The following is a 23,035-nucleotide window of genomic DNA, read 5'->3' as shown; positions in this document are numbered from 1 at the left end:
TTATATAATTATATATACACAGATATTTTATATATAAATAAATGTAATTATAATTTTAGTCATATATCATGTACAGGAGGTATTTTTAGAACTCTGAGAGTTAAGCTAATCAAAATTAATACAAAATTAACACAGATTCCCAGTTGAAAAATCTCAGCTGTGTAATAACAAAACATGGTCAGCAAAAGGAAGATAAATAGAAAAGACTACTGAGGGACTGGTGTAGAAAGTCAACATTGTTAGTGTTCAGACAACATTGTTCAAGACAGAAGGGCTCCTATCCCAGAGGTGGGACCCTCCAATTCCTACAGGATGTAAAGCCAAGAGAGAATATGGAAACCCTGGGATGTCCTCATTGATGGCATTTGCCCATGGACTGACTAAATGGACTCATGGTAATTGGGAACTCTTGGCGGTTGTATATCACAATATAATTGTTCAACACATATTGGCCTTTGTTTTATGCATCTATTTTATTTTGATTTGGATAACCTAAGGTTTCTCTGATAGACAAACCTGAGATAATGCGTATGTATTGATCAGACCTAGACTAACTAGACTAAACCCTTGTTTGGGTAGCCAACTGGTCTTCCTTGGCAACACTTTTACAAACACCCTCAACAAACTGCAAAAATATTTATGGCTCAGCCATAATTTTAGTTTTCCTTACAAATTGCAAACATGTAAATATAAAATCATCATGATGAATTTTTAATAGTGTATCATAATTTATATAACCAAATAAGTGTGGTCCCATTCAAAATGGACATCTTTATAAATCTTTCATAGTATAATTTTAATTATACTTCCATTGCTCAAAGCACTTATATTTCTCTTCATTAAGCACTGTCTTTAGGCTGACACAGTGAGGTGGCTTATGCCTGTAATCCCAGCACTTTGGGAGACTGAGTGGGAGGATAACTTGAGGCCAGGAGCTCCAAGAACAGCCTGGGCAGCATAGTGAGATACTGTCTCTATATAACTTAAAAAAAAAAAAAATTAACCAGGCATGGTGGTACACACCTGTACACCTGAAGACCCAGCTACTCGTGAGGCAAGATGGAAGGCTCACTTGAGCCCAGGAAGTGGAGGTTGCAGTGAGTTATGATTGTGTCACTGCACTCTAGCCTGGGCAACAGAGTGAGACTCTGTCTTTTAAAAACAAACAAACAAAAGAATTGTCTTTAAAGTTTGCAATGCATTTTTTTTTTAATGAAAACACCTAAAATTAGGTAGCACTTGGCTGTTAACAAAGGAAATTATGATGAAAAATCTTTATATTTTCAGAGCGAATTTGATTTTGTGATACAGTCAAAAGTCACTTGGAAGCAAGTCCAAGAGACCAGTCTGGGTAATATAATTTTTAATCTAAAGGAAGCTATGAATATAAAATAATAACTATAAAATAATGTGGCTAATATTATTATTATATATTATAAGAAGAAATTTATGTATTATTTAGAAAGGCAATTTCATAATAAGAGACCCAAAATTATTTTGATCAAAGGCAAATGTTTAGAATACGAGTGTGGTTTTTATTAGGTAGCTATTTTGAACCACCATACACCTATTCTGATATATAAATTCAGGTGTATTTGTTTGTTTTAAAATCTCTCATTACTTTGTGTTTAATAATTACAAAAGTACCTCAAATTATCTTACTGTTAACTTGAGACTTAGACTATGTGATTCTTTGCTGAATTTCCACCTTAGATCCTAAGAATATTTTACTCTTTGGTCTTACTTGAGACTAACTGCAGAGTTTACAGGAGACCCCACATCCCTTGTAAGAAATCAATGGCACTGTATACTTGGATTCTTTGGGGTTCCCACAATTCCTCAGTATAGACCTAGACATAGCACAGATATCATGACAAAAATTCAAGTTATGTCATGTGACACACGGTTTGATATACACTCTTACAACTAAACGAAATATGAAAAATTCAGGGCATGAGAGAAGAGACAGAGAGAAACAAACTGAATAACTACCTTAAAAGTTGTGAGAAAATGTAAATTTAAAAAATTTTCCCAAATTAAATAGCACAATCTCCGTTGGTGACCATTTATAAATCAATCCCACTTGTATATGAATTATAAATTATATGCTAATATATCACTTCTAGTTTAAAAATAGCTTCCTATTTCATAAATGTTGTTTTCATAAAAGTTTCAATTTAATGTACTTGTTTGCTGTGATAGTCATAAACTACCTGAATTTTTCATGGTGAAATTCTCTCTTAGATTATGTTTATTTTATATATATATATGGATTATGATAGTTCAGATGTTCTTCAAATTTTATACTTGATGTGAAATCCACATAAAATTAAGAAAGTAAGAAATAACTTAGATTTTTTTCCAAACTTTTTTGGTTTTCCAATGACAAAACCTAGACATATAAAGAGATATTCAATACAATCTATAACTCATACCATAATAATTTTACTCTTTTATGACTCTCAAACTGCAGGGATCCTATTCAGAAAGTTAAATTCTAAGGCATTTAACAACATACAATAGAAACATGTGACATGTTTCCTGTATATCTGGTAAGGCCATGTGAAACACAATTTTTCATAAATTAAATTCTCATACAGGCCCACTCATTGCATATCCAGATTGAGAGTCACAAAATTATACTCAGATGAATTGAGCATCTTATATTAACAAGGTGCATGTACTGTGATGAATGTGAAAATATGGTAATCCATAATAATAGCAGTTAACATTAGGCTAACTCTTCACATTCATTTTCTCAAGGGATTAACCCCTATGACAGTCTCCAAATTTTAAAGGTCAAGTCACACACAGAGATGTTAAGGGACCTGCCTCAGGCAACAGAGCTACTACACAGTAGATGTAGGATCTGAATCAAAATAATCTGACTCCAAAGCCTACCACTTTTGAAAACTAAGCAATACTGCCTAACTTAATGCAGAAAATATGTTTTTTACACTTTTAGAATTGCAGTCCAGAAGGCCAGAAGGAAGTTTGTAATCATTGGTATTTTAGGTGATTGTCAGTTCCTATAAATAGTAGGAACTTAACTTTTAAAACATACCTATTCTTAGAGCAACTTATGAAATATTTTGGAGAACAGAAATGAGTATGCTCTTAACACATTTAGCAGCCTTTGTAATACATTTTCTTTGCAAACCAGCCTGATAGCACTTTTTAACCTATATTAAATGTGTCATGTGATTTGTAAAAAGAAAATTATATAAAAACCCACTTTGACAGATCAATAGTAAGCTATTTTAAAGTTCATTAGTATTTAGAACTATCCATGGAATATTCATTCTTCTGAAAACTGCATTTTTAGACTGATTGGCATTTAGGTTCCTCAAAGTTCTCTGCTAAAAATATCTATAATTTATGCCAATTAACATTTTGACTTTATAAGGAGTAGGAAAACAGATCAATAGATACGCCGATTTTATAAATGGAGTAACAAAAGGTGCTATAACATCAACACAAAAAGATAATTCCAAAGAGTAAAGTCCTTCTCTCTCATCCACAGGGAGGAGCTCTCCTTCAAGGGCCAACAGTCTCTCCTTAGCACCGGAGTTCCAGGATTAACTGCACATGCAGAGAACTAAACATAAGAGAGATGTGAAAGCTAAATTCCTTCCCCCCTACACACATATATGAGCTATTTATAACATATTTGACTTTTTTGATACCTCAGTATGCTTATTCATTGGGTAATTATGAGTCAAGTAATGTCCCAAGAGAGAGCAGTACCTATTCATTCATTCACACCGGTATAATAACAGGAACAAAGAAGATGCACTATCCAAAGAACACTTCAAATATGAAGTGCTACATCTAATAACACTTTGCCTAAGATTCCGAACTTAGACGCTATTTTAAAAAATCTCATTAGATAAAGTTTGCAAGTTTCTATGGCTCATCACATTAGGCTATGAATACAATTTATTAAACGTCAGTTGGATATAACTTCGGTATCTATTCCTATGGCTTTTAAAATTTATAGCTTGTAAAGTTAACTTTTTCAAAATAAATATTTCAACAAATTTGCTTTCAATTTTTAAAGAATCATTTACTTGTGACAAATACTAGATGTATCCAGTCTCATAACAATAAATACTTTAAGCACATATTTTCTACCTACCCCCAAATTTTTTTTGGCTGAATTCAGTCAAGAAATGTTTTCTGAGCACTTACTATATGCAGTCATGGCACCTGTATGTGCCAAGAAGACAATCGAGTGTCCAAGGCATGAAGGGGGAAAACCAATAAACCACACTTAAGTATTTATTAACAAGTTTTTTTAGTTTCTTAGAAAAATGAAATAAAACAACCGCATAGTAGTGTACTTGAGTCTTGAGATTCTAACTTTTCAGTTGCAAGTAGATGTGGCTCTCTATTCAATCAGCTTCAGTTCATTCTTCCATCTCTTCTTAATGCTTTCTGTTTTATTCTACAATACCCACATTTTCTTTCAAACAATGAATGATAGCGCATCTTTTTTAAAACTGCTTATTCCTTTACCCCAAACCCAGCCCATACACAACGCCCTCCTCTTTCGTGGGCACGTGTCTTTCCAAAGCTCGGTTGGCCACCCTCTCACCTGAAAAAAAGTTTGGAGACAACGCTGGCCTTTTCCAGAGGCGACCTCTGCATGGTCTCTCGGGCGCTGGGGTCCCTGCTAGGGCCGTCTGGGCTCAAGCTCCTAATGCCAAAGACCTACTACTCTGGGTGCCTGCCGCTCAACCCTTTTTCTCTGACCTGCTGTGATGTCATTTGCTTCCAATTCCCCCCACCCACCCCTGCTCCACACACCACCCCTTCCTTTTGCTCTTTCCCCCGCCTTCACTGCCCAGGTTAAAAGCCGAGTGCTGCCTGGTCCGGCCCCAAATTTGCTCTAGCGGCTTTCTCCACCCACTACGCACCCCCGCCAGCACCCCGCCCGCTCCTTCCTCCTCTCCTCCTTCGCTCCCTCGCCGCCCCGCACCTCCCTTTCCCGATTCTGACTCCCAGCCTCCCTCCCTCGCACGCGCTCCTTCCAGGTCCGTGTCCTTACCGCCCAGCACCAGGCCCATCCCGCAGGTGGGCAACAGTCGCGGCCGCTCTTTAGGTCCAGTTGGCAACGCTGGAGGACAGAAGAAGCCACCGGCAGGAGAACCGGCTCCCCGGACAGCCTCCTGGACCCTCCTTCGCGTCAGGGTCCGCCAGACCCAGGACCCGCTGCCACCAGCTTCCCCGTACCCTGCCTTCCTCCTCTTCCTGATGATCCTAGCTGGGTTCCTGTTACGTTTGCAAGGTGCATTTTGAAAAGGAAAGGAAAATGTGCCTTTCGTGAATCAAAATACAGCCTTAGAGAGACGAAAAGTTCCGCGGCAGTGTGGGTCTGATGCGTTTACCTTAGCGCTTCCTTTGCGTGTTGGAGAAAAGAACCAAGCTTTATTAGTTTCAGGTTTAGGTGAGTGAACTCCAAGGGTGGCACAGAAATCTTAGGACACGTACTTAAAGGGAAAAAAAAATCTGCAAGGAGGTAAGAGGAGATAATGCTTTGCCTAATTACCGGCCCAGGATTTGTTCCTTGTCTGTCCTTTTTAGTCCAGTGTGCATTTTTAAGGAAGGCTTTGGAGTGTTTTAGCGATAATGACAACGAGCAACGTAAACTAACCCGCCCTCCTATAGATTTCCTAGTCTCAGTCAGCAAAACATCTTGACTAATCCACCGAAAGGAATCCAAGCAGTCTTTGAAGCGAAGGTAATGTGTTAACTTTGACCTGACTCAGAGAAACGCCATCTTCAACTTTCTGAGGGCATCTGGACATTCCCAGGTGTAGGCGCTTTCCTTCTGAGAATTTGGTGTAGGATTGATTGCCTGTGTCTCTGATGGTTTTTAAAGAGCCAACCCTCTAATCCCTGAACCCTACTGTGTAAAAGCAAGCACACATTGTATTTGAATTGAAAAATTCAAAGGAAAGTAAAAATTTTGGCCTGATTACTTTATTGCCAAAACATCTAAGGCAAGGGTCTCGTGAATTATCTTGTTGTTGACTTGTGGTCACCCAAATACAGTACAAATAAAACGTGCATTTCATGATGGAAAGACAAGAACCTGTGTTGAAAATAAAGAATTTGTTCAGCAGGTTTTCATAACTCTGCTTTGCCCTTCAGTGGGCAAAAGCATACCTGTTTTTTCTTGTTATTGTAAAGTAAGATTTAGAAACATTTAATCTTTATTATCCTAAATTTGAATAGTAGAGAAAAGAGCAAAGAGATAGACCACATTGCATTAAGTTAGACACCAGGAAAGAACTTCAGCATTTTTAACTCATCATCCACTCTGTTGTTTGAAATCCTCTACCTGTGTTTTCATCTCTCCATTATGACAAAAAATAGTGGGACTCTGTCTTCACTATTGACTTTTCCCAGACATGTGATTGAACTCACTCCATCCACTTCCCCATTCCCAATCTGTTGTTTGGTTTATAACTATTAGTGTGGTACATCAAATATAATACATGCATTTTGAAATAAATTAATAATTATTTCTTCTTTGTTATCAACAAGCAAGTGAAAATAAAGGGATTAAGAATTAAGCTCCAAAGAGGATCATAGAAGCTGACCAAGGAATATGGCTGGAGGAGACTCCAAATATTTACCAGTCAATCTCCTTCTGGAAAGAGTGAAACAGTTACTTGAGTTCTTACTATTTGCCAGACATTATTCATATAACCCTTACAACAACCATGTAAATAGGTGTTATTATCTTCAGTTTTCAGTTGAGTAAGCAAACAAGAAAAGTTAAGTAAATGCCTATAATGATAGAGCTAAGATTCAAACCTGAGTCTAGTTCTAAACCATTACTCCATCACTGTGTAATACTGCTTCTAATCAAATCATCCCTCATGTATTTATATAATGTCACTTATACATCAATATAGTCTTTTTCCTCACATTAGTTTCATGAAATAATAACTTCTAGACCTGTTTAACAATGAAACAGGAAAGCAGAAATCTACAAACCAAGTAGCCAAACTAAGTAGCCACTGGAGTTACATACTTTTAATGAATTACATTTAACTATAACATTCCATTTTAAGCATGTACACACACGTACATAGGAAGACCACAGATTTTTATCATAAAACATTACAGCCCAAATTTGTTTTGGTAGAAATAAAACTTTACCATTATTCAGAGCTTTAACACAGTTAGCAAGCATGTCCAAATGCACTAATTGCGAAATGATATTCAGGATTTGCATCTAGGTACATACATAATGTGGGAATGAGGACTTATCCACCAGAAAACTGTTCAAATGTGGCTTAAGGTCATGATTGAAATCCTAAACGTATCTTTGAAATGTCAAGAACAGGAAAGAGATTAATGGGCCAGGGTGAGAGTAGGTGAAACAGTGAAGCTCTTCTTTCATGCTGCTCAATGATAGCTCATATCATTTTATAACAATTTTATAATACCTTATGGTTGTTGGGCACTTACCATATATGCCAATTATAATGACAAATACACAGCCTAATTTGCCTTTTTTAATCTTTACAACACCTCCATGGGACAGGAAACTTCTTCATTCACTATATATTACAGATAATGAACCTGAGGAAAAACAAGTTTCATGTTTTCCCAAGCAAGTTGCACAATTAATAATAAAAGAGGAAACTGGGATTTAAACCTAAACAATCTGTGGCCAGAGCCCAAGGATTTAATGACTACACATACTTCTCCTATAGAATTTCCTAATGCAAGAACTGACCTTAAACATAGAAGACTGGATGGCCATTTCTGTGGCATCATTTTAAAGGTATATTAAAAAGAAGAGCGAGGAGGAGTAGGAGAAAAGGAAGCCAACATTTATTTAATACCTACTTTGTGTTCAGCAATGTGCTGGGTGCTTCTTACAGATGATCTCAATATATGAAAGATTGTAAGTGATAACCTTCTCATCAAAGATTAGTCACCCTGCCAGGTTTCACCATTAGAAATCATGAGAGTGAACTTTCACAATACTTTACTTATCCATCATGTTCAACTTAATTTGAGAGTGTTTCTCAGATTCTCTCCTGAGTAGACTTTAATAGTGATAAGTGGGTAGCAATCACAAGTACACTAAAACCTGAAAATGTGGAAGAAGAAAAGAAATAGCCACTCCTATAGGGAAGAAAAGCTCATTAAAAAAAGACAAGGTCTCTTCAGCTTCATATATGTAGTCTGGTTGTGCTTATAAGTTTATCTAAGCTAGAAGGGTAAGAACAGCCACAGCTCTTCAACAGTGGGCCACAGTGATTACCTAGGATATAAACACACATTACAGTCTTACAAAGATGTTTCAGGACTTGAAAGAGGTGTCCTGGGACATGACTAGGCCAGATTCTAGTTTACTTTTACTGCTTCCAAAATAATGTTTGGTCTGACAATTCTGTTTATAAACACACACGCACACCAACTTCTATTTACATACATTCATAACCCCTCTTCCCTACAACCTCCTTGGAGGCACGAATTGCATCTTATGTTTTCCTTTGAATTCACCCCTTATTTTGTAATACAGTATATACACTCAAACAACCATTTTCTCTTGGGGTTACTGAATGTCATTCTAAAGGGGATATTTGAAGATGCTCAAAAGATGAATGTTTACTATTAATTTTTCACCAAGCAAGAGCTTGGGTGCTAAAGCAGATGTACAGAATAAGGCAGTATCTCCATCCTTCAAAATTCAGAATCTACTGATGGACATCAACATTCTCTGAACATGACAGAGTATAGTGGAAATAGCTTGTGCTAAAGCAATAAAGAACTAGGTTTTCAATCCTGGCACCACACTTAGCTCTGTGACCTTAAGTAAACTACTTAACCTTTCTGTGTTTTGTTTCCTTGCCTGAAAATGAGGTTAAATACACCCACCTTGGTCAGGTACCATGGCTCATGCCTGTAATCCCAGCATTTTGAGAAGCTGAGGCAGGAGGATTGCTTGAGCTCAGGAGTTTGAGATCAGCCTAGGCAACACAGTAAGACCTTGTCTCTACAAAAAATCAAAAAAATAGCCAGGTGTGGTGGTGCATGCTTCTGATCTCAGCTACTTGGAAGGCTGAGGCAGGTGGATGGCTTGAGCCTGGGAGATCGATGCTGCAGTGAGCTGTGATCATGCCACTGCACTCCAGCTTAGGTGACAGAGTGAGACCTTATCTCAAAAAAAAAAAAATCACCTCATAGGCTTGTTGAACAGATTAAGTTAGGGTCTTTCTACCTCAGTACTATTGACATTTTGGTGTGGATAATTCTTTGATGTGGGGGTTGCCCTTGTACTGTAGAATGTTCAGCAGTATCTCTAGCTTCTACTCACTGTATGCTCGTAGGACCACATACATCCTAGGTTGTGACAGATAGATCTGGAGATCCAGGACTATCTCCAGAGATTGCCAAATATCTTAGGGAGAGAGGTACAAAGTTGTCCCCAGTTGAGAACCACTGGATGAAATAAATTAAATGTGATACATATATCAGACATAAAGCACTTAGAACCCAATAAACACTTAATAAATATTAGAAATTATCATTACACACCACTGGTTATAAATTAGAAATTTGTGTAGGATTGCAAAATGGAATGCTACAGAAAACTGAACTCTCTGAAAGCTATCAGAATTCTCAGGAACATGGGAATTTCTCATTCCTTAAGAAATTGTTGGTATTTGAACTAAATGAAAAGGGGTAAATCAAGTACTCTTGCAATTGTAAAATCATTTTTATTTAGAGGCAAACTTCTATTTTTATATGGTGAAAATGTCCCCTTGTCTTGAAATAACATTTTAAAGCTCTGTTGTTTGGTTGCTGTAATTTTCAGCTCATCAACAGTGGTGTATTTGTAACTGTGTCCAGATGGAATTTGGCATCCTGATGGGTCTTCTGTAACTTAAAGGTAGTTTCTCATTAAGGAAGTCTTAAAGATCTTCAAGCTGTACAAAACGGGAGCTTATTAATGCTGCTAATGAACTGAAATAATTATGAACAATATCAAAAATACAACTTTGTCATAAATGTAAAAACTACCAAATCCTGTAAGATTTTCTAAAGCTACCATTCATGAAATGTTTTATGGTTTTTATGGGTTCTCTTCTCATTTTCCTGCTGAAGCTTTTCTAGAAACAAGGGAATTCATAACACAGATTAAATTTTCATTGGTGATATCATGCTAAAGGCCAGATGCCATCTATAGAATTAGATATTATAAATTTGAATTCTAAAAAGAAAAGTAGTGATATTTTTTCTGAGATAAGTTCTGTGATAATTTACATGCTACATAGAAGAGTTATATTTAGAAAGGCAGGAGTGCACAGTAAATAGAACAGTGAATTATTTATTTATAACTGTTTCCCTCTAAATAGATAATTAGTAATCAAAACAGTAAAGTAAAACAGGGCATTTGAAATAATAATAAGAGACATGATAGAAAAATTTTATTGCACATGGGCACTAACAGCAATTCTGAAAGTCTTGGCTGTCAAAGCCCAGTCCATTGTATTATTCTCATAATCTGATATCTGAGAAAAGGCAGTATGTAAGTTCACCTGGAAAGAAAAACTATCCTCCCTCCACCCCATTCGTGGAACAGTTTGCTGTTTAGAGACTTATATCACTGAGTGGCATCATGGACAGCATTTTCAGCTATAATTTTCTCAAAAACATTTATTTTATGGTCATTTCTTATACCAGTCTATGATCAAAAACCAAGGACAGGATATGAAGTCACTTAAAGAAGGCTTGTTGACCTGGAAAACTAAAATTCAAGAATTCACAGGTTTAGGGACTCCTTTCTGATTTGTTTAACTTCCACTATATAGAAAGAGTCTATGAAATCTCATTGTTTTAGGGTCATTTATTGATCTTCAAGTTCAATGTGATTGGTGAAACTACAGTGATTAATCTGTGTGGTCAAAAGGACAGTCAATTCCCAGTTCGGTGACCATGGCTCACTGGCCTCCACAGCCTGCATCCTTGTATCTGAGACAGTGACTGGCATCTCCTCGCTTCAAAGGCTGTTGAGAGGCAACACTGATGAAGTGATGGCAAAATACTTTGGAACTCTTATTTACATGTGCAAAAATTATATTTAAAGACATGTATGAAAATTGCCTAAGTCCCTTCTAGAACAAAGTCCCTTCATGCTAATGAAGTCCCTTCATGCTAATGAAGCAAAATCAAATTGATAAATTTGTATCATGTTTTTCACCCAAAAAAATTAACTTAAAAGTTTTACCTAAAAATATAATTTTTCAAAAAAAGCAAATTAAGTTTAGTATGGTACCGTCTTTGCAAGAAAAAAATGTCTGTTATGTATACTTGTTTGTTGTTTAAATTACATTATGTGCCTCAGGAAAGACCCTATAAAGTTAGTACATTTTATTATTAACATCCCAATTTAAAAATGAAGAAACTGAGGTACAGAAGGTCAAATGCCATGCCCAAATTCAAGAAAGAGTGCCAGAATCTGAACAAACCCAGTTGTCTGGCTCCAGAGCTGAGTAGTTAATCACTGTGATCTCTGTGTAACTAGACCACATAGAACTCTTTTGTTTATTTAAGAGAAGGTGCCTTATATAATTTATGTTCTTGCTTCTCTGTTTAGGTGAAAACAAGGACTTATCACAAACTAGACTTGTATTTTTTTCTTCATTTCTTCTGAATTTATTGAATGGACCCTCTTCATTAGAGGAATGAAAAGTATGTAGGTGTCTAGGAGGAGAAGAAAGAAGAGCAAGCTCTTTTCTATGGCTTGACAAAGACTACTTCTATTTCTTTTGAGATTCAGTGTAGTTAGAATCTGTTTGGTGCGTTGAGATGAACCCAACTGAAGTATGCAAACAGAAATACCAAAGATCCCAAGGAGAACACATTACATCATAAGAGAGAAGTTTAATGCCGACACCTACTATGTGGTGGGAGATGGGTTCTTGTTTCTGCAGCTGAAACTGGAAGCTTGTCTTTACTCACCCATCCTTAGGTGCTAGGTGGGCTTTGGAAACTACTATAGCAACTTTGGAAGTCCAAGAATAAAGTATTCCTGGCTGATATTAAGGCTGGGAGAATGAGTTTCATCTTCCAGGAACTGCTGTGACCTGTGCAGGGATCTGTTCCAACAGGGTGATAATAGTAGCAATAGACTGGGATGCATCTGACTCTGTGGGAGGACCTATTTTCATCAGTGACACAATGCTGTGGTGACAGAGGCTCTTGCAGCAGAAAATGGGGTGGGGCATGTGACAATGGACTAGTCAGATCCTTCATATTCTCCTTTTTCTAGCGTTTAGAAACAGAAATTACCTCTTTGAACCAAGAAAACTTGGAGTTCTTGGACAATTAGGGGTAGAAAAAGTTCTTTAGAAAAAGTTTCTGGGCTTCTTGCTAACTTCAATGTTTTAAACATTTAAAGTTAAGAAGAGATGTGACTTATTTGTACTCCAAAAACTGGGTAGAAGGAGACCTACAGGTCACATATACATGTTTGCATAAGCATTGAAAAAAGCCTGGAAGGATGTATGTCATAATTATGTCAAAAAATTACAAACTTTTTAAATATTTATCTTTCAAAATAAAGAATTGCATCTTGGAAAGTAAAGTGACTTTCTGATTCCATTCCACAAATGTTTTTGGAAAGCTTATAGTGTTCCATATCTGTGCCAGGCAGTGGACATAGTAAACAAGACAGGATTCTGCTACAACTTCCAACGAGCTTCTTAGATCTAAATTTTACTACAACTCTGACAAAGCAAAGCATTACTTCTCTGAGCCCAAAGAAAATTACCAGCATCATTGTCTCTTGTATTTATTCTGACCTTCCTCAGCCCTGCAAAATCTACAGTAACTCCCTAGTCTCCTTCGATTTCCCTTTTTTGTACTTACCCAGGCCTACATTTTTCCCCCATTCCTGTTTTAAGACTGAAAACAAAATCTTCTCAGGAGTCATTATAGTTACAAAGATGCCCTGTTGGGAATAGAAGACAAACACTTTCTTCATGTAACTTTCAATGTTAATTAGATCCCTCTACTGTTCATTAGCAGTTAATATTCTTATAAATCTTTTAAGTTGTATTATCTTGCATAAGTGCCAAAGTTCCACTGCACTTTACTTTTTACATGTTAAGAGCATTAATTTTGGCTGGGCACAGTGGCTCACGCCTGTAATCCCAGCACTTTGGGAGACCGAGACAGGTGGATCACCTGAGGTCAGGAGATCAAAACCAGCCTGGCCAACACGGTGAAGCCTCGTCTCTACTAAAAATACAAAAATTAGCTGGGTGTGGTGGCAGGCGCCTATAATCCCAGCTATTCAGGAGGCTGAGGCAGGAGAATCGCTTGAACCTGGGAGGCAGAGGTTGCAGTGAGCCAAGATCGCGCCATTGCACTCCAGCCTGGGCAACAGGAGCAAAACTCCATCTAAAAAAAAAAGCATTAATTTTTTAAGTGCAAATTTAAAATCTAAAAATTTTAAATTTTTAACACTCATTTTGGCTTTTTTTTCTTAACAAAAGGTACTAGGAAACTAAAAAATGAAAGTGCCTCACTCAGTTCTGTTTCTCTAAGAGGAAACTCAAACTCCCACTCAAACTCCCTACTCATCTCAAAGGCCAGGCTAAGACATGTGAGGTATAAAAGCAGGTTCTTGAGCCCCTGTCAATGCAGATTCCTTACCCAAAGCAAAGCAGGAACTTCACTTCTCATGCCCCTCATGTCAGACGACCTGCATGCCCTCAACACTAATGGGGAACAGAAACCTTCATCCTTTCTGCACCTGCCTTGTGCTTGGCACTGTGGGAACCCCAGCGACTGAAAGCTCCCTGGACAACAGCCAAGCCGTGGTGGAACACCCAGTCCCATGCTGCAGGCTCATCGCCAGCCACCAAGCCAGCCATCGGCTGTGATTGCACTGCTATGTTTTCAAGACCCAGTTTGGTCATGATTCTAATTGTCTTTAGGAATTCTTTTTGTTAATTACTTATCCAATAACAAAGCAAATGCCTCTTGGAATTATTTATTTGCTCTAAAATGGGGTGGGGGAAAAACCTATTTGATTATTACATTCTATCCTACTTGTCTTGAAGAAAGTAAAGATGAAAAAAAAGTTGATGTGAAATAAACATCTGGGAAAAACTATATACTTCTATCCGATCACCTAAATGTGTTCTCATACAAACAACAATGAATTTGAGGCTTGTAACACTTTGGATAATTCAAGAAAGATGGACTGTTTCCTGTAATCTGTTTCTATAATCACTCATTATTAAATTTAAGACATACTTTCCTTTAGCTCTGTAGGTAAACAAACCTTAGATCATCTCATTTTAAAATATATTTTCTATCAGACAGTACCACATAGGGCTTTAGAACTCTTCCACTGAGTGTGATCTAAGGTTTCATCATTTATAAAATGGTGGGAAGAACAGCTTCCATTACACAGGGCTGTAGTGGGAATTAAATGAGTTAATATAAAACAAAAAAATTTAGCGCACTGATTAACATAGGATAAGTGCTCAATAAATTGTGTGTGTATCAAATTTTACATCCTCACATTAATGATTCACTGAATATTGAACTGACTCTTCCATGATTTTTCTCATGAAATAACAGAATGTGTATCATACAATTCATTATGATTTTTTAAAACGCATATCTTCTCAACCAGTTTTATTGTGCTTATTTACTCCATTCAAAAATAAAGGAATATAAAACTCAACAATAAGAAAACAATCAGACGGGCATAGTGGCTCATGCCTCTCCTACTTGTAATCCTAGCCTGTAATCCTAGCTTTGGGAGGCCAAGATGAGCGGATCATCTACAGTCAGGAGTTCAAGACCAGCCTGACCAACATGGTGAAACCTCGTCTCTACCAAAAATACAAAAAAATTAGCCAGGCATGGTGGCGGGCACCTGTAGTCCCAGCTACTTGGGAGGCTGAGGTAGGAAAATCACTTGAACCCGGAAGGCGGAGCTTGCAGTGAGCCGAGATGGCACCACTGCACTCCAGCCTGGCTAAAGAGCGAGATTCCGTCTCAAAAGAAAAAAAGAAAAAGAAAAAGAAAACAATCAACCCAGTTTAGAAAAAGTAAGCAAAACATCTGAACAGACACATACTAAAGAAGATATACAAATGGAAAACAAACATATGAAAAGAAACCCACCATCATTTGTCATTAGAGTATTACAAATTAAAACGACAATGAGATACCATCACTCACCTTTTAGAATGGCTAAAATCCAAAAAACTGACAATACTGGATCACTGGCAAGAGTTGCTGGTGGCACAATGGTACAGCCACTTTAAAATACAGTTTGGCAGTTTCTTGCAAAGCTAAATATAGTCTTACCATACTATCTAGCAGTCATGTTCCTAGGTATATTGATATACTTCAATCAGCGAATGGATAAACAAATTGTGGTACATTTCTATGATAGAATACTACCCAGCAGTAAAAAGTAATGAACTACAAGCCACGTAAGGACATGGATGAATCTTAAATGCATATTTCTAACAAAAGAAGCCAGCGTGAAAAGTCTACATATTGTATGATTTCAATTATATGCATTCTGGAAGAGGCACAGCTCTACGATAAACAGATCAGTGGTTGCCAGGAGTTTGGGAAAGGAGGGGAAGGGTTGAATACGCAAAGGACAAGGGATATTTTTAGGGCAGTGAAACGATTCTGTATGACATTGTAATGATGGGTACATGACACTTTGTATTTGTCAAAATCTATAGAACTTTACAGCACAAAGAATAAACCTTGATGTATATGAATTTAAAAAATAATAATTTAGGAGATTGGAGAGGAGGGAACCCTAAAATGGAATGCAGACTGCAAAAAAAAGAATCTGTGTTACTAACATATGAAACAACTTCACTAGGAGGAGTATGAGTGAAATGTTCTGGACTAAGCAACTTTGGAAATGAGTAGAGTCAGTAAAACTAAAGGTAGAAGAACCTACATAAGCACCACTCTAGTTGACAAAGTTGTATCCCACAGGGCTATATGTAATAATTCTGAAACCACTGTATACATAAACTGGAAATGAGAAATTAGGTAAGCAGATAGTATGTAGTGGAAGACAGATTTTTCACTGTTTGAAATAGGAAGTTACAGATACGCAAGAGGAAGAGGCTAGAATAATCTATACAGTAATTGATCAGAATTGAAGACACCATATGAACTCATATTTAGCTTAATAAAGATACAGATGTTACATATCGAAATAATCATAGATGTATGTGTACACATAGGTTAATATACACACATATATTTCTTTGCTCTGTCAGCTGAGAGAGAACCTAAAAGTAACGACATCTCAATAGCAACCACCATACCACAGTGCCCAGACCTTAGTTTCTAACACCATTCTCCAATAAAAGGAACCCTGACTTTAGTTAATACTAATGTATCAATATTGGTTCATTAATTGTGACAAATGTAACATACTAATTTAAGTTGTTAATAGTAAGAGAAACTGGGTGGGGGTTGTACAGAACCTCTTTGTAGTATCGTCATAATTTTTCTGTAAATTTTTATTTTAAAAAAAGAGTTTTTTTATTTACTGAAATTTGGCACATTTTCTATGCAATAACAAGTTACTAACAATTTAAAACTTTAACAATTTTAATACTTAATATCTCAAGCCCAGTGAGATCCCTTTATGTCATTTTAGCACTTTCAAAATTAATACCCTTCATATTTTTTTTTCAATTAGATATTTCTCTTGCAAGGGTGACCATGAGATCTAAGGCTTACAGCATGAACTGCCTAAGTCTGAAAAACTAGCTTCAAGTTGGGTTACTCTGTGACTTAAAAAAATACATTTTATGCCCAGTGGGATTTATTTTTCAGTGGGAAATAAATCATGTAAAAAATAGTCAATAAATATTTCTTAAAATTAAAAAAAAAAAAACACTAAATTTCTTCATCCCAAGAAAGCTCACAGGAAAAAGTAAATCATGTTCTTATGCCAACCCAGGACCATCAAACTGGTCTGCAATTATTCAAAAATCTGTAGCAATTATTAACAGGATGCAATTCATCAACCATACCAAACTTTCAAGGTAATATTAACTACTGGCTATGAGAGTTGTATGACTTAAAAATAAAAAGTGTTAAATTAAATTTAAAATAACACATTTACCTATGTAACAAACCTGCACATCCTGCACATGTATCCTGGAACTTAAAGTAAAAATTTTTTTAATGTAAAAATAAAAAAAGAAAGAAAAAGTGAATTTGGCCACAGAGTGGTGACAAATTTCTACTCCTATTGTATACTGTAAAAACACTTGGATTCGAGAAAAACATTACATTAAAAGACATTCAACCTCAAAGTTCTATTTTCTATTTTCTCTAGGAAAGTATTTTACTTAAATAATTATATTCAATCTGTACTTTTCCATATCTCCACTCATTTTATCCTCTAATTCTTCTATATTTACCATTACTGACTTTCAATTTTAAATATTTAAGTATTATTGCAATGAACTAACAAAGAGGTGTAACATTTCACTCAAAAAAAGCATTTTGGAAGTAGTCAAAGTTGATCATTAATAGTTTTTACATCCTTATTGAAAAACTTTTAGTAAAACATGTTTTAAAAATAAAATATCTTTATTTGTAGAACAACTAATACATGGAATGCAGTGGCATAAACAAGGCTCACTATAGCTTCAACCTTCTAAGGTCAAGCAATCTTCCTGCTTCAGCATCTCGTGTATCTGGGATCACAGGTGCACACCACCATGCCTGGCTACGTTTTTTATTTTTTGTAGATACAGGGCCTCACTTTGTTGCCCAGTCTGGTCCCAAACTCCTGGGCTCAAGCAATCATCCTACCTCAGCATCCCGAAGTGCTGGGATTACAGGTATGAGCCACTGCACCTGGCCAGAACAACTAATATTTTAAGTCATTGAAGCATGAAACATGGATCTTTGTTGCTGTCTTGTTTTCCAATCTGAAGCAAACCCACGATATATCCAGGATAAGCAAAATGCAAGAAATTGATTTGTATTAAGTCTCTAATATGCTAAGCCTTTTATGTGGTTGTTATTCCCCATTTAATGCTCTCAATATACTTATGAAATAATTATTACTACACATACTATTTTACTCTTGAGTAAAATAAGATTCCAAAGAATCTTTAACACACCTGCCTATAGCCTCACATCTAGTATTGGTAGTCCTGAATTAGGTCTAACCAATCCCATGACCACACTTTTTTACTATATTGTTGTAGGGTAAAATGTCAGTAAATCAAAATCATTGAGAATAGGAAATTGTAAAATTAATTTTCTTTAAATTTGTAACAAGAGACCTCAAACTGAGACAAAAAAAAAGGGGGGGGTTTTTTGTTTTGGTTTTTTTGTTATTGTTCTTTTTTTTTTTTCTTTTTTTTTTTCTTTTTTGGAGATGGAGTCGGTCTGTCGCCCAGGCTAGAGTGCAGTGGCGCGATCTCAGCTCGCTATAATCTCTGCCTCCTAGGTTCAAGCAATTCCCTACTTCAGCCTCCCCAGTAGTTGGGATTACAGGTGCCCACCACCATGCCTGGCTAATTTTTGTATTTTTTGTAGAGATGGGATTTCACCATCTTGGCCAGGCTGGTCTTAAACTCCTGACCTCGTGATCCACCCACCTCGGCCTCCCAAAGTGTTGGGATTACAGGCGTGAGCCACCAGGAAAGTTTTCTACTGTGTAACACTTGTGAAATAATTTGGACTGAAAACTCCAACGGGCTTCTTGATTTTTGGCATTTAGCAAAAGAGACTGTATGGTTTGTTCCCTTGAGTTCTGAGAGAGTTATGTTATAATGCAAATAGTAAGAAAGGAGTGCATAAAGAGGCAAAACCCTCTTACCTTTTCAACACTCAGGAGAAGTCCAGTTGATGGGGCACCTCTCATTCAAAAGTTCAGGCTAAGACCTCAAATCATTGTCCAACACCTGTGGTTGGCAGAAAGAGTGAAGGATAAATTATGGATGTGGAGGGTAATGGAAGTTTTGCTGGGCTTCAGTACGAAATTCCATGTGGTTATATATATAAATCAAGCCACGTAGTGGGTTTTGTTTTATAATATTGCACAGAAATATTAAAATTTATAGTCCTTCCAAATAAGATAAATTTTAAATTTTCATTGGAGACTTTGACATGGTTGGGACATGTTTCACAATTATATAATTAACAGGATTTTGTCCACAAATAAGTGTGTATTTTCAGATGTCTATTGGACATATACATGCCTACTCAACTGAAAAGTACTGGGCAGTATTAAAACTATCCTTTCAGGCATATTTTTTGTTTGTTTGTTTTTTGAGACAGGGTCTCACTCTATCGTGCAGGCTGGAGTGTAGTGGGGTGATCTCAGGCCACTGCAACCTCGACTTCCCTGGCTCAAGCAATCTTCCCACCTAAGTCTCCTGGGTAGCTGGGACTACAGGCATGTGCCACCACACCCAGCTAATTTTGTTTATTTTTTGCAGAGATGAGGTCTCTCAGTGTTGCTCAGGCTGGTCTCAAACTCCTGGGCTCAAGTGATCCTCCCGCCTTGGCCTCCCAAAGTGCTGGGAGTACAAGAATGGGCCACCGTGCCCAGCCTCAGGCATATTTTTGCATGTACAAACTGTCTTCTTGAAATTTTTCCTTAGGTTTTATGAAACTGTCCTCACCTTTTTCCATAAAATCCTATTTTTATCACATCTGCATATTGATATTCAGTTTTCCCAAGGTTAAATTCTATTGTGATTTATTTAAAACGCTTTCGTGTGCTTTAGTTAAAAACAAATTGTAGGTTAACAAAATGCTTTTTACTTTTAGTGAATATAAAAATTTGTGGATAAAAATGAGAATATGAAAGAGGTGTGAGGATGAGTTATTCAAATTACAACTTACTTCCAGTCATAGAAAAACCTTTAGTGCTATTATGGATTTTTCAATGTTTTTAACATGTGATACATTTTAAATAAGTGTAAATAAATTAACATTTAAAATAATAAATTTCACAAATAACTTCATCTTTCAAGTTTTTCTGTATTAAATTATGTATCTCTTACAAGTGATTCTTGCAGAGGACATTTCAGAAGCACCTGCATTTAGTATAAGTTAATTAATTCAAACCTCATCACCCCTTATGTCCAATCCATCTCTATCCTTCCTCCTTAAATCAACCCTGCTCCTTGAAAAAGCATTAAATCTCTCAGTTGCATGGAGGTAGGAGAAAAACTTGATGCCTAATGTTTAAACAACCAAATTTCCTTTCTAACTGCTGAATTACAACAACTCATTTCTTGTTCTCCTTTTCACTACAAAATAATTTTATAGGAAATGTTGGGTTCATGTTAATTTCCAAAGTAGGGCTTGAAACATATCATTCTACTAACTAGTCTAAGGGAATGAGATTATATCATAAAAAAATCTAAATACATACATGTCAAAAAAAATAAACAATGGTAATTCTTATGATGAGTTCTTACTCCCAGGTGTGCCTAATTTATATGCTCTATACTAGAAAGAGAATTACAAAGATACATAATTCATGTATTTATGCTCCTCAGGTATCCCATACCTCTAACTATGCAAAATTAAGCTATATTGTCCAATAACAAAGAATGATTGAGTATTCATATCAGTTTGCACTCTTATGGTAATGATTTCTAAATACATTGAAGTGATAGAATTCTTCATTATTTTCCACCTGTAGGCTAGCTTTGAAAAATAAATTATACTAATTCTCATGAAGCATTCATCTTTGTTACTAACTCAGGAGAGTCATAGAGAATACAATTTGACTCTTCATGTGCCTCATAGTGCAGGGAAATACATAACTAGTTAATCAGGTAGTAAAAATGAGTACTTTTTTTGAAAAGTGTCTGTTCATATCCTTCACCCACTTTTTGATGGGGCTGTTTGTTTTTTTCTTGTAAATTTGTTTAAGTTCCTTGTAGATTCTGGATATTAGCCCTTTTTCAGATGGATAGATTGCAAAAATTTTCTCCCATTCTGTAGGTTGCCTGTTCACTCTGATGATAGCTTCTTTTGCTGTAAAGAAGTTCTTAATTTGATCCCATTTGTCAATTTTGGCTTTTGTTGCCACTGCTTTTGGTGTTTTAGTCATGAAGTCTTTGCCCATGCCTATGTCTTGAATGGTATTGCCTAGGTTTTCTTCTAGGGTTTTTATGGTTTTAGGTCTTACATTTAAGTCTTTAATCCATCTTGACTTAATTTTTTTATAAGGTGTAAGGAAGGGATCCAGTTTCAGTTTTCTGCATATGGCTAGCCAGTTTTCCCAACACCATTTATTAAAGAGGGAATCCTTTCCCCATTGCTTTTATCAGGTTTGTCAAAGATCAGATGGTTGTGGATGTGTGGTGTTATTTCTGAGGCCTCTGTCCTGTTCCATGGGTCTATATATCCATTTTGTTACCAGTATCATGCTGTTTTGGTTACTGTAGCCTTGTAGTATAGTTTGAAGTCAGATAGCATGATGCCTCCAGCTTTGTTCTTTTCGCTAAGGATTGTCATGGCTAGATGGGCTCTCTTTTGGTTCCATATGAAATTTAAACTAGTTTTTCCTAATTCTGTAAAGAAAGTCAATGGTAGCTTGATGGGAATATCATTGAATCTACAAATTACTTTGGGCAGTATGGCCATTTTCAAGATATTGATTCTTCCTATCCATGAGCATAATATTTTTCCATTTGTTTGTGTCCTCTCATATTTCCTTGAGCAATGGTTTGTAGTTCTCCTTGAAGAGGTACTTCACATCCCTTGTAAGTTGTATTCCTAGGTATTTTATTCTCTTTGGAGCAATCGTGAGTGGGAATTCACTCATGATTTGGCTGTTTGTCTATTATTGGTGTATAGGAATGCTTGTGATTTTTGCACATTGATTTTGTATTCTGAGACTTTGCTGAAGTTGCTTATCAGCTTAAGGAGTTTTGTGGCTGAGACGATGGGGTTTTCTAAATATACAATCATGTCATCTGCAAACAGAGACAATTTGACTTCCTCTCTTCCTATTTGAATACTCATTATTACGCAGAGAACAAACATGGAAAAAAACCTCATCATCATTGGTCATTAGAGAAATGCAAATCAAAACCACAATGAGATACCATCTCATGCCAGTTAGAATGGCGATTATTAACAAGTCAGGAAACAGCAGATGCTAGAGAGTATGTGGAGAAATAGGAACACTTTTACACTGTTGGTGGGAGTGTAAATTAGTTCAACCATTATGGAAGACAGTGTGGCAGTTCCTCAAGGATCTAGAACTAGAAATACCATTTGACCCAGCAATCCCATTACTGGATATATATCCAAGGGATTATAAATCATTCTACTATAAAGACACATGCAGACATATATTTATTGCAGCACTATTCACGATAACAAAGACTTGGAACCAACCCAAATGCCCATCAATGATAGACTGGATAAAGAAAATGTGACACATATACACCATGGAATACTATGCAGCCATAAAAAAAGAATGAGCTCATGTCTTTTGCAGGGAATGGATAAAGCTGGAAACCATCATTCTCGGCAAACTAACACAGGAACAGAAAACCAAACACTGCATGTTCTCACTCATAGTGGGAGTTGAACAATGAGAACTTATGGCCACAGGGAGGGGAACATCACACACCAGGGCCTGTCGGGGGGTGGGGGGCAAGGAGAGGGATAGCATTAGGAGAAATACCTAATACCTAATGTAGATGCTGGGTTGATGGTTGCAGCAAACCACCACAGCACAGGTATACCTGTGTAACAAACTTGCAGCTTCTGCACATGTATCCCAGAACTCTTCCCCAATATCTAGTTCTCTGACCTTCAAAGTGTAAAACAACTGAAAGTTAAATTTAGATATTAAATTAGACTTTAATAACTTTCAACCTTATTTCTGAATAATATGATTACACAAAAATAGAAATTCATTGTATAATATTTATATATAGCATTGTTTTGGCGTGTAATTAAACTGAATTCATTTCAATGAACATTTATCAGA

At 36.4% G+C, this 23,035-nt stretch overlaps 1 protein-coding gene and 1 long non-coding RNA gene across 3 annotated transcripts in view; both read right to left on the bottom strand.

The window, feature by feature from the left end:
* The window catches only part of CFTR (CF transmembrane conductance regulator), a 193,483-nt gene extending 188,763 nt beyond the window's left edge, over positions 1–4,720 (bottom strand). The window contains exon 1 of the mRNA XM_054495543.1: positions 4,598–4,720. Coding sequence (XP_054351518.1) covers positions 4,598–4,650 — 53 coding nt within the window. The 5' untranslated portion in view covers positions 4,651–4,720. The remainder of the gene's footprint in view (positions 1–4,597) is intronic.
* A 5,011-nt stretch (positions 4,721–9,731) lies between these two features.
* Positions 9,732–23,035, bottom strand: part of LOC129040732 (uncharacterized) — a 55,080-nt gene continuing 41,776 nt past the window's right edge. The window contains exons 6-8 of one of the 2 annotated variants that reach the window (XR_010126975.1): positions 18,887–18,971; positions 12,904–12,985; positions 9,732–9,959 (exon numbers count right to left, since the gene is read on the bottom strand). This is a non-coding gene — a long non-coding RNA (uncharacterized LOC129040732). The remainder of the gene's footprint in view (positions 9,960–12,903; positions 12,986–18,886; positions 18,972–23,035) is intronic. The other variant, XR_008503718.2, reaches the window with a different exon arrangement.

Source organism: Pongo pygmaeus, chromosome 6 (assembly GCF_028885625.2).
Source record: "Pongo pygmaeus isolate AG05252 chromosome 6, NHGRI_mPonPyg2-v2.0_pri, whole genome shotgun sequence".
In the NCBI taxonomy this organism is placed as follows: domain Eukaryota; kingdom Metazoa; phylum Chordata; class Mammalia; order Primates; family Hominidae; genus Pongo; species Pongo pygmaeus.
This window is presented reverse-complemented; position numbering and strand designations above follow the sequence as displayed.